This window comes from Typopeltis vanoorti, chromosome 22 (genome assembly GCF_054136105.1).
Source record: "Typopeltis vanoorti isolate ZY-2024b chromosome 22, IOZ_Tvanoo_1.0, whole genome shotgun sequence".
NCBI classification, from domain to species: domain Eukaryota; kingdom Metazoa; phylum Arthropoda; class Arachnida; order Uropygi; family Thelyphonidae; genus Typopeltis; species Typopeltis vanoorti.
In genome coordinates this window covers 22725000-22741140 of record NC_143570.1, presented here as the reverse complement: position 1 = coordinate 22741140, position 16141 = coordinate 22725000, and the positions used below count along the sequence as shown (strand labels likewise).

At 37.5% G+C, this 16141-nt stretch overlaps 1 protein-coding gene across 2 annotated transcripts in view; it reads right to left on the bottom strand.

The window, feature by feature from the left end:
• Positions 1-16141, bottom strand: part of LOC150094209 (leucine-rich repeat serine/threonine-protein kinase 1-like) — an 803235-nt gene that overhangs the window by 255810 nt on the left and 531284 nt on the right. For both annotated transcript variants that reach the window (XM_090412317.1, XM_090412318.1), the window contains exon 22: positions 863-1022. In XM_090412317.1, coding sequence (XP_090268443.1) covers positions 863-1022 — 160 coding nt within the window. The remainder of the gene's footprint in view (positions 1-862; positions 1023-16141) is intronic.

The window sequence follows — 16141 nt, the reverse complement described above, 5'->3', positions numbered from 1 at the left end:
CCTGCTCCTTTATCACCTCTTCCTTCCTTGATCTGCTGTTACTGCAGCTATTACTTTCCTTTCCAGCAACAGCCTCTCCTGCTGATACACTAAAATCAATGGAGGCTATCACTCTTATACAATTCCACTTGTCCTTGAAGCTTATTCCGCACATTCACAAACTGATATGATGCTCCTAAATTCTGCATTTCTGTCTTACAGCTATGCTAACATACTATTAAGGATTTTTGTTTGCTGTCTTAACTCATCACTGCCATACTTGAGCAACACAACTAGCTTTCCTACCATACTATTATCATTAAATCACATCAACAATTTCCTGAGATCCAGTCTACATTCTTCTTGTTCCTAACCAAATTATTTGTCTCCCCTAGCACTACCAACTTTCTTGCTGGCTTGCTCCACATATCCAATGCCTTAATCACTCAGCTTATCCATCCTCCTAGAAAACAAACATTGTGCATTTTCTCATTCACCATACATCTAATAATCAAATATCCATACACAACATTTTTTACAAAACCACCTCTTTAATTTCATTCTTCTTTGTCTTAATTTGATTTATATTTACCATTCTCCTCATTTCACACTACATATTGCTTTATCTCTTACCTGATCTTCACTAACTCTGATTTTGAGTCTTGAATCACTTTCTTGCTATCATTCTTGCTGAGCTCTATCTTATAGAGCCTAGTGTTAACTCAATATTACTAAAATGTTGCTATCATGTGGCTCCAAGGATTTTTGATCCTGCTTTTATACTTGTTTTGAATATTCCTAAGATTTTCAGGATGCTTTAAAGAATCATATTTAAAAACCATTATAAAAACATCAGTTAAAAGATTTCCTGATAAATACTTACCGTGTCAGGAGCAATTTTTGATAGGTGCTGATTTCCGTGCAGCAGACATTTTACGGCTTTCTGCTCATAAGTCTTTAGCACACATTCCTCTGCCATAAAGTTATAGATAGTTGTAGACTTCTTCTTTTTCTGAGGTGAGGGTGCCTGCTCCCTTGTTTTCCTTATTTCAAATTATTTTAAAAATCAAGAAATATACTCAGGAACCAGTTAAAGTTTAAAAAAAAAAAAAAAACTGAAACTTTTATTTTTAATATTAACTACAAGAGAGCAACTGCAAGGTCCAAAACACAGAGATACAGAAAACAGCTTATATAATAAAACAAACCAGATTTTGTGGAGATGAATTATCCTAGAAATATTTCATATTTCTGGGAAGAATATATTATACTTGAAAAGATGATATTCTTGTTTTTATCTTCATTTTACTTAAGTGTTTATACTTTATTAAGTATTTTTCCAATCCATAAAGAAAAAGCTGGCTGTTGATGAAGATCTAAATAGAAAATTGGAAAGAATGTTAGATATAGAAATATTTGAGAAAAAAGCTAATAATAATGGCAAGTACCCACTGGATTTCTATTCAGGACATGGCCTAGTCACCACTAACATCATGTTCCAATATAACTATGTGAACAAATTCACGTGGAGAGAGAGAGAGAGAGAAAGAGAGAGAGCACACAAGAAATAAGAAAAACATAACTATTTACTGTTGATAGTGATATTTTGATGCTGGTTCAGGACACAGGTAAGTATACAAGGTATCTGAAAGAAAGTGATCAACATTCAGTTTTAAGTAGGATGATGGTTAATTACATCCTGAAAAGAAAAATATACAAAAGTTTTAAAAAGAATTAAAGTAATTCTTTTTAAAATAAAAGCAAATTCAAAGGAGAACTGTAGAATGAAATATACAAATGTTATTCAAGAAAAAAAAGGAGAGTTTTACAAAATAAGAATTAATTAAGTCAAGTTCCTAAGCAGTGGAAGGAGGGCAAGATTGTGCCACTTCATAAAGGAGGTGATAGAACTCAAGCATCAAGTGTGTCAGGTGATGTAGTTAACTTGTTGGAGAAGCTTGTGAGAACTAGGATCCAGAATTGGGTTGACAACAATGGTATTATCTTTGATAGACAGCATGGATTTCCTAAAGGGAGGTCATGTTTTAATCTATTTACTTATTACAATAAGGTGACTGCGTCCTTGAACAGAGGAGAAGGATACACAGTAATATACTTAGATTTCGCAAAGGCTTTTGATAGATTACCACGTGATAAGTTGATAGTCAAACTAGAGTGGACGGGGTTGGATATTAGATTGGTGCATTGGATTGGAGACCGGCTATCTGATGGGTATCAACAAGTTGTGTATGGGTGAGCGATATCCAGGAAAAGTCACTAGTGGTGTGCATCAGAGGTCTGTTTTAGGACCATTACTGTTTAACTTGTACAATATATTAATGATATTGCCAAAGATTCAGATGGAGATATTCAGTTTTTTGCAGATGATGCAAAGTTGGGATGAGCCATGAAGAGTAGAGAAGATGTTGGGCCTTACAAGAAGACTTGAATGAATTAAGTAATTGGGCACGGGAATGGAGATGCGAGTTCAATGTTGCAAAATGTAAGGTTTTAAAATTTGGAAAACAAATATGGGATGCAAACAGTACCGTCGATAGGATGTGGCATAGAAGCAGACTGCCTCATGGTGCTGCTTAATAAGCACGCTCGTTCAGCCATATTGCGGTAGGTGCCGTCACTATGTTAACAATTCCTGTTAGCAGGAAAGAAGTTTTTCCAAGCTTAAATTGATGAAAAATTATTTGTGAACAGCAATGACCTAAGAAAGATTGGTTGGCCTAGCAACTATATCGATAGAGGCGGACATTGCTTATAATTTAAATTTAGAAGAGCTTATAAACAGTTTTATTCTGCGATATCCCTGTAGGGCAAACATTTAATTAATATTATTATGTAATCGTTTTGCATTAATGTTTCTCTTGTAGTAAAAACAAAATAGCAATTGGAGATTTTCATATATTTTGTCTTATAATCTGTCAGGGGCGATATTTAATTGTTTGCCTCAGGGAGAGATCTAATCTGGCACCCTGGATGCAGAATTTACGCTTGGTGAGGATATATTGTCAGAGGTGGAGAAAATAAGAGTTCTGGGGGGGTGATAGTGGATAAGGATCTGAAATTTAGGGGACACATTTCGAAAATTGTGAAGACAACACAAAGGCTTCTGGGAATGATGTGGAGGACACTGACTTGTAGAAGTAGGGAGATTCTTGTTCAATTGTATAAGGCTTTGATTAGGCCACACATGGACTATTGTGCCCAGATTTAGTCACCTGATTTTCAGAAGGATGAAGAGATGTGGGAAAGGGTACAGAGGCGACTGACTAAGGTAGTTTCAAACCTCTGGAATGTCGAGTATGAGGAAAGATTGAGAAGATGCAACTTGCAGAGTCTGGTGGACAGAAGGAAGAGTGGAAATATAGATAGATAGAGGCGTATAAGTTAGTAAGGGGTTGTTATATGCTGGAAGGTTATAACAACCCCTTACTAACTTATACGCCTGTTGTTGTATGCTGGTTGTTGTTATGCTGGAAAGGTTCTACAGAAAATAGTGGGGGATCAGGGAGAATCAGAGGTCATCCCTGGAAACTGTATAAAGTGAGTGTGAGTAGGGGGAGTGAGAAGCAGGTTTTTTCATGCAGAGTTGTGAATAATTGGAATCCCTTGCCTGAGAGTGTGGTGTCTGCAGAGAATTTGAGCGTGTTTAAAGCATGGTATGATGAGCCATGTGTATGATAAAAGGACCTTCCAGATGAGTCTTTGACTCCATGGGGTCTTGGGTAATAATAATAATAAGTTTTGGTGGTTCATTCACAGTCACTGAATAAAGCACTGACTGATTCAATAAGGACATGATGAAGTTGTCACCAAGAATAGAAAAATCTGAAACTTCTCCATGGTTAAACAGGAAATTAAAGAGCAAGTCCTCAAAAATATAAGTGTATCAAAAACTATTCTATACTCTTTTAGCACATGTTGAGTGAGTGCAGAGAAAAATAAAAAACAAGAAGCAATTTGTAAAAGTAGCGAAGGAAAGTCATGCAAAGATTGGTAAGAATACAGAAGATAAATATTATGATGGGGACAAAATGTTCTAGAGGTTATTGAAGAAACTTAGAAATGTAGGAGAGTAACTAGAATTGATACAGGTAACAGGAAAACTGAATATGAAGCATGTAGTCAGAAGTACATATTATTACTTCAGGTAGCAAAAGTCTCCATAAACTTGAAATGTGGAAAGGCAGCTAAAGTAAATCATGATTATCATTATCATTCTAAATGACAGATATGTTAAGTTCCTCTTTCTATGTCTCCCTATTACTAGCTTTTCTCCTCAATAAGTTATAACTTCTTCCAGTATATTTGAGATGTCCTCTTCTTTTCCCTGATAACTTCTATGCTTCTCTTCGTACTTCTCTATTATTATTATTATTATTATTATTATTATATGGGAACCTCCATGGAGTCCAAAGACTCATTGCACAATCTATCATGCTTCTCCTTGAACCCATTAACAGATAAAGCACTCATAACTGACTCTGGCAGCCCATTCCACTCATTCACCATTCTCCTGCAATCCATTTGTTATCTTTCCATTCATGTTCCAGGAACTTTACCTTTCTCCCTATGATTGTCTTCTTTGATGATCTTCTCTTTTATTTCACACAGGGATTCTTCACTGGTTTTTCTTTCTCAGCAGTTTACTTTTAATAATACATTTCTAATGGTTCAATTTTATTTTCAATCTTCTGCTGTAATACATCCACATCTTATAAACATATAAGAATACACTCCAAACAAATGCTGTTATAAATCTTTTTCATATGTTTCTACTTATCTTACTTGTAATTAAAGCTCATAAAGAATAAAAGAACGCACGCACGCACACGCGCACGCATGCATGCACGCACACGCACGCACGCGCGCGCACACAGAGACACACACACACACACACACACACACACACACACACACACACACACACACACACACACACACACACACACAAACACAGCATCTCCTTTAAATGACAAAGTCAGAACAAACTACAGATAACATCAAAGAAGTAAAAAATTCAAAATCGGCTGTTCTCAGCAAAACTAACATGTATCTAAGCAATCAAATGATATAAGAATCAATGAAAAGTTACAGAAAGTAAACCAATAAACAGAAGGGTCTTACAAGAATCCTTAATGTCATATAATTTAATAAATTTAATATATATATATATATATATATATATATATATATTTATATAGATGAAAATAGTAAAGAAATGGAAGAAAATATAAACTTAGCATTTAAACTAGATTGTATTAATGCCCTGATGTTTGCAAATGAACAAATAATCATAGCAAAAAGTAATGATGAACTCCAGAGATCAAAATTTTTCCTTAAACACAATTACTAAAAATTTAGAAAGGAAAGGTGTTTTGAAGAGCTCCTGATTCAGATAAGTTTTTACTAGGAATAATTAAGTATATATGCAAAATTGTTTGAGTAAGAGCGGCTGTAAACGTTGTACGCTACCGGTATTATTAGTGTGGTTTTTTTTTCTTGTCTAAACTAAATTACGAAATCGTTATTATTAGACCTAGTAACCGGCAGAGAAAAAAAAAAAAAAAAAAAAATGGCAGCGGCATTGTCATTTAATGATTTGAATGTAGATTTCAGTCGTTTCGTTAAGTGTGAGGTCTGTTATATGTATTCCTTCGATTACATAAATGATTTGTGGATGTTTAGTGCGGATGGAAGAAGGGTGTGTGCGAAGTGTGACCTGAACGAAGAACTAATGAATGCGAATATGAAATTGATGACAGAAAGTGCTAGTACCGATTGTATCGCGATTGCACGTTTGAAAGAAAAGGATGGTGAGCAAGAGAAGCGAAAAAATGTTAAAAAATCAGGAAAAAAGAAAAAGAGCGATTTGACAACCGTAACGGATGTTAAAAGGGATGAAAGTGAGGTGGAAAGAAACGAAATTGAGAGAACGAATGAAAGTAGAACTTGCGTAATGCAGAAATCGCAAGTAAAAAAAATCGAAAGAATAAATGATGGCGAAAGTTGGACGCATGTTGGACCGAAAGTACTGAAACAAAGAAAGATGAATGACAGTAAAAGTGAGAAGAATGATAGCGAAAGTTGGACGCATGTTAGTCCGAAAGTACGGAAACAAAGAAGGATGAATGAGAGGGAATGTGAGAAGAGGGGGTCGAGAGTTAGAAAGATTTAATGATAGAGAGAATGTGTCGCGAGGTTCGGAAAGTGAATTAGATTGGATGAGGCAAGAAATGAAATGGATGCGGAATGAAATTAAGAGAATTCAGGTCAAAACTATTAAAATAAATCATGATGGCATGAAAGAGTTAACGAAAGATGAGCGAGTGGCGTTGTATGGCGACTCCATTATTAAAGGTGTGCTAGAGGATAAAATGCACAAGGTATGTTTTCTAGGCGGTAAAATAAGTAGAGTGATTGAGGCATTGGATATGAGGCAGGAGCGAGCAAAACAGTTAATTGTATTAATTGGTACAAATGGTTTGAGAGAGAACAAAGAGCATGTCAAAATGAATGTCGAGAGACTGCTTGGAAAGATAAAAGAGAATAGTGTGACAGGAAGGGTAGTCAGTGTGTTGCCTAGGTACGATTGTGGTGAAATGAGGCGGAGAGCAAGGATTATGAATGGTATACTGGCTGAAATGTGTGAGGAGATGGGAATACAGTTTGTTAATGTATGGAGTGAGTTTGAGGGACGAAGTGAGCTGTATGGGAGCGATGGACTGCATTTGAGTGGTTATGGTGTGAGTCGCTTGGAGAGACTGCTGCTGGAAGGTAGAGAAGTGAATAGAGAAAATGAATCAGATCGAGAGGGGAGTGATGTGGAAGAGCAGGAGAGTAAGACAGGAGAGATTGAAGAAGTGGAAATGAATGGAGAGGTGAGTGGTATGAGTATAGAAAATGAGAGAATGGGTGTGCAAGAGGAGCAGGGAAACGGGGAGGCCCAGGGGGACAGGGATACACAGCATGAGAAAGGTGGATGCTCCAAGAGGAGGTGAGAGCATGTGTAGGCAGGAAAGTAATGGGATGACCAGGGATCAAGAGGAAACAGATGTTGTTGCAAAGGGTTCTAAAATGAAGAGGCAGAAAGAGAAATGGCCCCAGTCCAGCATGGAGAGAGCACATCGAGTGAATGATATCAGTGGAACTAGCTGTAGATCCAGAAATGAGCTGTTGTGTTTGTATACCAATGGTAGAAACATAAGAAACAAGGTGGATGAAATGGTTGCACTAATTGTGTCTGTGTACCCAGAGATTGTTGGAATAAGTGAGACATGGTTAGATGAGGACGCCATCCTGACAGGAATAGAGATGGAAAGGTATGATGTGTTTCGTGAGGATAGAAGGGATAAAAAGGGAGGGGGAGTGCTATTGATGATAGAGAAAGAGTTATGTCCATACAAGGTAGAGATGCAAGAGGGAAATAGGGCCAGTGGTTTTGAGGCAGCATGGTGTGAGATAGAGGTGAACAGAATCAAATACTTGGTGGGATGTTGTTATAGACCTGGTAATGTGGATGGTGGTGATAGTGAAATGTATAGTCAAATAAGCCAAGCAAATAAGAAAAGGGTGATCATTATGGGTGATTTTAATTATGGCAATATAGACTGGAATGAAGAGATAGCGACTGGAAGTAAAGAAAATGAGTTTCTTGAGTTTTTGAGAAATAACTACCTCAGACAGTATGTAACAGAGGGCACACGAGGATTAAGGGTCTTGGATTTGGTCATCTCATCGGAGGATGTAATTATAAATGAGGTGTCAAATCATCCACCAATTGGTGAAAGTGACTATGAGGTGATGACCTGGGTGGTTGCCAGCAGTGCAAGGACCCCTGTGAAAAAAGGGTATATGTGGAACTACAAGGGGGGTGATTATGAAGAGCTCAGGAGACAGCTTGCAGATGTAGCATGGAATGAGGAGTTAGCTGGAAAAGAGATCAATGCAGCTTGGGGGATTTTCAAAAACTATTTAGTAGATGCAATGTCTAAATGTATACCACGGGTGAGAAGGTTAAATAAGGTAGGTGTGAGATGGATGAATAAAGAGATTAAGCATGCAATACAGAAAAAAAGGCATTGTGGAGACAGCATAAGAGAAGTGGAAGTAACCAATTTCATGAGGTCTACAAAGACCAGGCAAGGAGGGTGACTTGGTTGGTGAGAGTAGCTAAAGAGAGATATGAACAGCAGTTAGCTAATGAAGCCAAAAAGAATCCTAGGGAGTTCTTTCGATATGTAGCCAGCAAAAGAAAGAATGATTATGGAAGGATGACATTGATTGGAAGAAATGGTATAAAGACAGCTGTTGCAGAATGTGTTGTAGAGATACTTAATGAGCAATTCATAAAGATCTTTCAATCTTGTGAATGTGACTTCATGGAGAGATTAAGAGCAGTTGATGATGGGGAGGAGAGACTGACTGTAAGTGAGCAAGAGGTGTTTGGGGAGTTGAGTAAACTAGATGTAAATAAGGCTGTGGGACTTGATAATATATCACCACGTATTCTGAAGGAGTGTGCCAGAGAGTTGACACCTGCCTTGACATATTTTTTTAATACGAGTCTTGCACTTGGTCAAGTTCCTAAAGAGTGGAAGGAGGGCAAGATTGTGCCACTTCATAAAGGAGGTGATCGAACTCAAGCATCAAACTATAGGCCTATCTGTGTGTCAGGTGTTGTGGTTAAGTTGTTGGAGAAGCTTGTGAGAACTAGGATCCAGAGTTGGGTTGACAACAATGGTATAATCTTTGATGGACAGCATGGATTTGCTAAAGGGAGGTCATGTTTTAGTAATCTACTTACTTATTACAATAAAGTGACTGCTTCCTTGGACAGAGGAGAAGGATACACAGTAATATACTTGGATTTCGCAAAAGCTTTTGATAGAGTACCTCATGATAAGTTGACAGTCAAACTAGAGCAGATGAGGTTGGATATTAGATTAGTGCATTGGATTGGAGACTGGCTATCTGATAGGTATCAACAAGTTGTGTATGGGGGTGCAATATCCAGGAAAAGGAAAGTCACTAGTGGAGTGCCTCAGGGGTCTGTTTTAGGGCCATTACTATTTAACTTATATATTAATGATATTGGTGAAGATTTGGATGGAGATATTCAGTTGTTTGCAGATGATGCAAAGTTGGGACGAACCATAAAGAGTAGTGAAGATGATGTGGCCTTGCAAGAAGACTTGAATAAATTGAGTGATTGGGCAAGCAAATGGGGTTGTGAGTTCAATGTTGCAAAATGTAAGGTTTTAAAATTTGGAAAACAAAGATGGGATGCAGAATTTATGCTTGGTGAGAATATATTGTTGGAAGTAGAGGAAATAAGAGATCTGGGGGTGATAGTGGATAAGGATCTAAAATTTAGGGGACACATCGCCAAAATTGTGAAGACAACACAAAGACTTCTGGGAATGATGCGGAGGACACTGACATGTAGAAGTAGGGAGATACTTGTTCCAATGTATAAGGCTTTGATTAGGCCACACTTGGACTATTGTGCCCAAATTTGGTCACCGGGTTTTCAGAAGGATGAAGAGATGTTGGAAAGGGTCCAAAGGGGACTGACTAAGGTAGTTTCTAACCTCTGGAATGTTGAGTATGAGGAAAGATTGAAAAGATGTAATTTGCAGAGTCTCGTGGAGAGAAGGAAGAGGGAAGATATGATAGAGACCTACAAGTTGGTAAGGGGTTGTTATAGGATCAATGGTGGAGAAGTTCTACAGAGAATAGTGGGAGATCAGGGGAGAACTAGAGGTCATCCCTGGAAACTGTATAAGGAGGGTGTGAGTAAGGGAGTGAGAGGCAGGTTTTTTTCATGCAGAGTTGTGAGTGATTGGAATGCCTTGCCTGAGAGCGTGGTGTCTGCAAGTAGTTTGAATGTGTTTAAGACACGGTATGATGAGATGTGTGTGTAAGATAAAAGGACCTCCTAGATGAGTCTTTGACTCCATGAGGTCTTGTTTAATAATAATAATAATAATATCAACAGATAAAACATAAAGATGAAAGGACACATAAACAACAGAATAAATGGAAAATCATGGTTTTTAAATGACTATCTTCAATCCTTTATACCATCCAACTGGAGGATATAGAAGTCAGGAATGAATGAGGCTGGAAAAGGGCACTGGGCTTAAATCCCTGAAAGGATGATGAAATTATACACTTGTATTAATTGCTATTTTACTCAAGCCTATAAAGGACTTTACATGAAAGAACTTTGAAAGCATGCTAATTGTTTGCTTATGCTTGGGTAACATAAGGACAACAGACTATATTTCTCGTGAAATATAACAACCTTTCAAATCCAGCAAAAAAAAAAAAAAAAACTTGTTCAAATTATTTCTAATTATTACAGTATTGTAATTCTACAGTGATGTACCATAATGTTACTTGAACATGCAAATAACTACTGCTATCAAGACAGTACCTAGTATCTCCATTGGGCTTAGTTCTCATGGATGGAATTTTAAGATTGACATACGCTTTAGAGTGACTTATTATGCATTCGCAGAATCGATCACGCTAAAGATATCAATTTTTAGATTTTTATTTTATTCTTATATCATTTATAAAGCAACTTTACACCTTACACATCTAGCAAAATTATACAGAATTTTATTTAAAATATCTCATATATTTCATCCAACATTAAGTGGACTTGATCAGGAAGACAAACAATTAACTACATTCAAAAGATGAATCGCAATAATGGGTCATAATTTGTGTGCATATTAGCTTCTGTTTCAGTTGCAGCTGAAGTTATTATTGATATTACACTATTAGAGTTCAAAGGAAGAATTTTAAAAAGTTGCATACATTAAAAAAAACAAAAAACTTATGAACACTTAATAGTGATCACTACCCAAAACTTGGTTATTGGCATGCAGTCTGATCAGTTCAGGTTTGGATGATTTCTAGAGTTTCAGATATTTCAAAGAAAAGACAATCAAATTTGAACTTCCTACAATGAAGAAGTTTAGTCTGGTTCCAAAGAACTCTGTGCCTAGTGTCAATAGCTTTCAGAAGCAAGGTCACACTTGTCAGATTCCAAAAATGCAATATAGTTTTGATGTTCTTCAATTCTAATCAAGGCAGAATGGCCCGTCTGTTCAAAGACACCTGATAAGAAAAGAGGTGGTAATGTATCCTTTGTAGATGGGCAGAAGGAAGATAGTTTCCAAGCTGGTTTAAATGTAACATATAAATTGAATTTACAAAGAGTCTGTGCTTCTAAATCACTTAGGGAATTGAACAACGTAGATCCGAATATAAATTAAATTATACTTTAATAAATATCTCCGATATTTCGGCAATGTCACGTTGCCATTTTCAAAAGGAACTTACAAAAAAGGCACATGCACGCAGGCACTACAACACAGTAACGGAGAATGAAGATATGAAGCTATCGTTCTCCTAGAAGTCCTGATGGTGCCCTCTAGCGGGCTAAGTAGGTGTTCTTGGCCGTTGGGCTGAAGGTCTGCTGATGTATGCCTCCCAAATTTGGGGCAGTCGCATACAACCAAATTTAATTTAATTTATATTCGGATCTATGTTGTTCAATTCCCTAAGTGATTTAGAAATGCATAACCAACGTATAAGCCTGTCCACGAGAGTCTGTGCTATTTTAAAGGTTCCTTTAAGGTTGAGGTTATTGAAATTCTTTTCACATAGGTTTGTAATCTGACAGAGGATGATAATTATTAATAATTTTTTTGAATGGTAGTTTTGTTGTATCCATTCAGTTCATCTAAGGAAAGGTAATCAGAAGAGCAAATCATATGAGATCTATGTATAAGACACTTGACAATACCCATTTTTTGTGATTAATGATCGTTGGAGGATAAGTGAATGTATCTGCTCACAAAGCTTGACTTATGATAAACTAAAAATTCAAGATGACTAAGGTATCCAAACAGGATAGTTGGTTACTGGACTCATGTTCAATAGTGAACTTGATACAGGAGTACAAGGAGTTTATATTCTCTAGGAACTGAAGTAGTTCCAAATCAGTGTGAGACCAGGCTGTGAATATATTATTATTATCACCCAAGATCCCATGGAGTTATCTAGGAGGTCCTTTTATCACACACAGCTCATTATATTGCGCTTTAAACACACAAATTTTCTGCGGACACCACACTCTCAGGCAAGGCATTCCAATCATTAGCAACTCTGCATGCAAAAAATCTGCTTTTCACTCCTATGCTCACACACTCTTTATATAGTTTCCATGGATAACCTCTGGTTCTTCCCTGATCTCCCACTGTTTTCTGTAGAACCTCTCCAACATCGATCCTATAACTTGAAGTCTCTATCATATCCCCCCCCCCTCTTCATATCATGCAATTTACAGAGTCCTATCCACTAGACTCTGTAAATTGCATCTTCTCAATCTTTCCTCATATTCGACATTCCAGAGGTCAGAAACTACGTTAGTCAGTTGCCTCTGTACCCTTTCCAACATCTCTTTGTCTTTTTGAAAACCAGGTGACCAAATCTGGGCACAGTAGTCCATGTGTGGCCTAATCAAAGACTTATACAATGGAACAAGAATCTCCCTACTTCTACAAGTCAGTGTCCTCCAAATCATTCCCAGAAACCTTTGTCACAATTTTGGCAATGTGTCCCCTAAATTTCAGATCTTTATCCACTATCACCACAAGATCTCTTATTTCTTCCACCTTTGACAATATATCCCCACCAAGCATAAATTCTGCATCCCATATTTCCCAAATTTTAAAACCATACATTTTGCAACACTGAACTCGCATCCCCATTCCCAATCACTCAATTTATTCAAGTCATCTTGTAAGGCCACAACATCTTCTCTACTCTTCATGGTTTGTCCCAACTTTGCATCATCTGCAAACAACTGAATATCTCCATCCAAATCTTTGGCAATATCATTAATATACAAGTTAAACAGTAATGGCCCTAAAACAGACCCCCAAGGCACACCACTAGTGACTTTCCTTTTCCTGGATATCGTTCTACCATACACAACTTGTTGATATCTATCAGATAGCCAGTCTCCATTGCAATGCACCAATCTAATATCCAACCCATCTGCTCTAGTTTGACTATCAACTTATCACGCGGTAATCTATCAAAAGCCTTTGCAAAATCTAAGTATATTACTGTGCATTCCTCTCCTCTGTCCAAGGAAGCAGTCACCTTATTATAATAAGTAAGTAGATTACTAAAACATGACCTCCCTTTAGCAAATCTATGCTGTCCATCAAAGTTACTACCATTGTTGTCAACCCAATTCTGGATCTTAGTTCTCTCAAGCTTCTCCAACAACTTAACCACAACACCTGACACACAGATAGGCCTATAGTTTGATGCTTGAGTTCTATCACCTCGTTTACGAAGCGACACAATCTTGCCTTCCTTCCACTCCTTAGGAACTTGACCCAGGGCAAGACTCGACATCAACATCCTGGCACATTCCTTCAGAATACATGGTGATATATTATCAAGTCCCACAGCCTTATTAACATCTAGTTTGCTCAACTCCCCATACACCTCTTGCTCAATTACAGTCAGTCAGTATCTCCTCCCCATTATCAACTGCTCTCAATCTCTCCATGAAGTCACATTCACAAGACTGAAAGACCTTTATGAACTGCTCATTAAGTATCTCCACTATATCTTCCATAACAGCTGTCTTTATGCTATTTTCTCCAACCAATACCTTCCATAAGCACTCATTTTTTTGCTGGCTACATATCGAAAGAACTCCCTAGGATTCTTTTTGGCTTCATTAGTTAACTACTGCTCATACCTCACTTTTGCTACCCTTACTAACCAAGTCACCCACCTTGCCTGGTCTTTGTAATCCTCATGGAATTGGTTATTACCAGTTCTCTTATGCTGCCTCCGTAATGCCCTTTTTCTCTGAATCACATGCCTAATCTCTTTATTCATCCATTTCACACCTACCTTATTTAACCTTCTGATCCTTGGAATACATTTTAGACATTGCTTCTACTAGATATTTCTTGAAAAGCCCCCAAGCTGCATTGATCTCTTTTCCAGCTAACTCCTCATTGCATGCTACACCCACAAGCCGTCTCTTGAGCTATTCATAATCACCCCCCCCCCCCTTGTAGTTCTGCATATACCCTTTTCTTACAGAGGTCCTCACACTGCAGGCAACCACCCAGGTAATCACCTCATGGTCACTCTAACCAATTGGTGGGTGATTTGACACCTGATTTATAATTACATCCTTTGATGAGATGACCAAATCCAAGACCCTCAATCCTCGTGTGCCCTCTGTTACATACTGTCTGAGGTAGTTGTCCTTCAGAAACTCAAGAAATTTGATACCATCGATACCATCCACATTACCAAGTCTATTACAACATCCAACAAGTATTTAATTCCATTCACCTCTATCTCACACCATACTACCTGAAAAGTACTGGCACTATTTCCCTCTTGTTTTTCTATCATCATGAAAAACATCATACCCTTCCATCTCTAATCTCTATTCCTGTCAGGATGTCATCCTCATCCAACCATGTCTTACTTATTCCAACAATTTTTGGGCGAACAGATTCAATTAATGCAAACATTTCATCTGCGTTGTTTCTTACACTTCTAGCATTTCTATACAAACACAGCAGCTCATTCCTGGATCTACAGTTCCACTGATACCACTCATTCAATGTGATTTCTCCTTGCTCAACTGATGCCATTTCCCTTTCTACTCATTCATTTTAGAACACACTTTAAATCTAACTGTTTCCTCTTGATCCCAGGTCATCCCTCATCCCATTCCTTTCCTAACACATGCATTCACATCCTCTTGGAGCATCCATCTTTCTCATGCTCTGTTCACCTGTCCCCCCTGAGCAACCCCGTTTCCCTGTCCATTTGGACACCAATTCTCTAATTTTCTATACTCATGCCACTCACTTTCTCATTCATAACCACCTCTTCAATCTATCCTGTCTTACTCTCTCGCTCTTCCACATTGCTTCCCACTTGGATATGACTACTAACACTTTCTGCCCTCAACATATTTGCACTCATCAAATATTCATTCAGCTCACACCCTCCTTCCATCCACCTTAAACATCCACAATTTATCAATGTAATCAAATGAGTACATTTTCTGTTCATTCATTCTCTGTTCTCACTTCTCTACCTTCCAGCAGCAGTCTCTCCAAGTGACTCACACCAAAACCACTCAAATGTAGTCCATCACTCTTATATAGTTTATCTATATAAGAGTGATGTGTGTATATATATATATATATATATATATATATATATTATATATATACATCATTCTTATATCATTCCACACATTAACAAACTGCACTCCTTTCTCCTCACACATTTCAGCTAACATATCATTCATAATCTTTGCTCTCTGTCTCATCTCACCTAGTCAACATACTATTCTCTTTTACCCATCTAAGCAACTTCCTGATATCCAATTTGATGTGCTCTTTGTTCTCAGTCAAGTCATTTGTGCCTATTAAAACTACCAACTCTTTTGCTCGCTTCCTTCTCATATCCAATGCCTCAATCACTCTCCTTATTATAGCTCCAGTAAAACATACCTTGTGCATCCTCTCATCTAGCACACCTTCAATAATTAAGTTCACCATACAACACCACTCGCATATCTTTTGTTACCTCTTTTATACCAAAATGATAATGATGGAAACAAATTGTTTCCATCATTTTCGCTCTCACATACATTTCCCAAATTTTCTTAACTTCGTTCCACATCCATTTCATCTCTTGTGTCATCCTAACCAACTCCACTTTCGAATCTTGCATCACAATTTCTCTGTCATTCATTCTTTCAAATTTTCAAACTCTGCATCACTTTCACTCTCATTCATCCTTTCGAGTTTTCGTACTTTCGATCCTTGCGTTACACTATTTCCACTTTCATTCATTCTCTCAATTTCGTTGCCTTCCATCACATTTGCATCACTTTCATCCTTCTTACCATCCATTAAGCTTTTCAGATCACTCACTTTCTTTTTCAAAAATTCGTTAACATTTTTTTGCTATTCTTTCACACCATCCTTCTCTATCAGATGAGCACTCATTCTCCTCATGGCATTCTTGCTACTAACACTTTCTGCCATCAACATATTTGCAC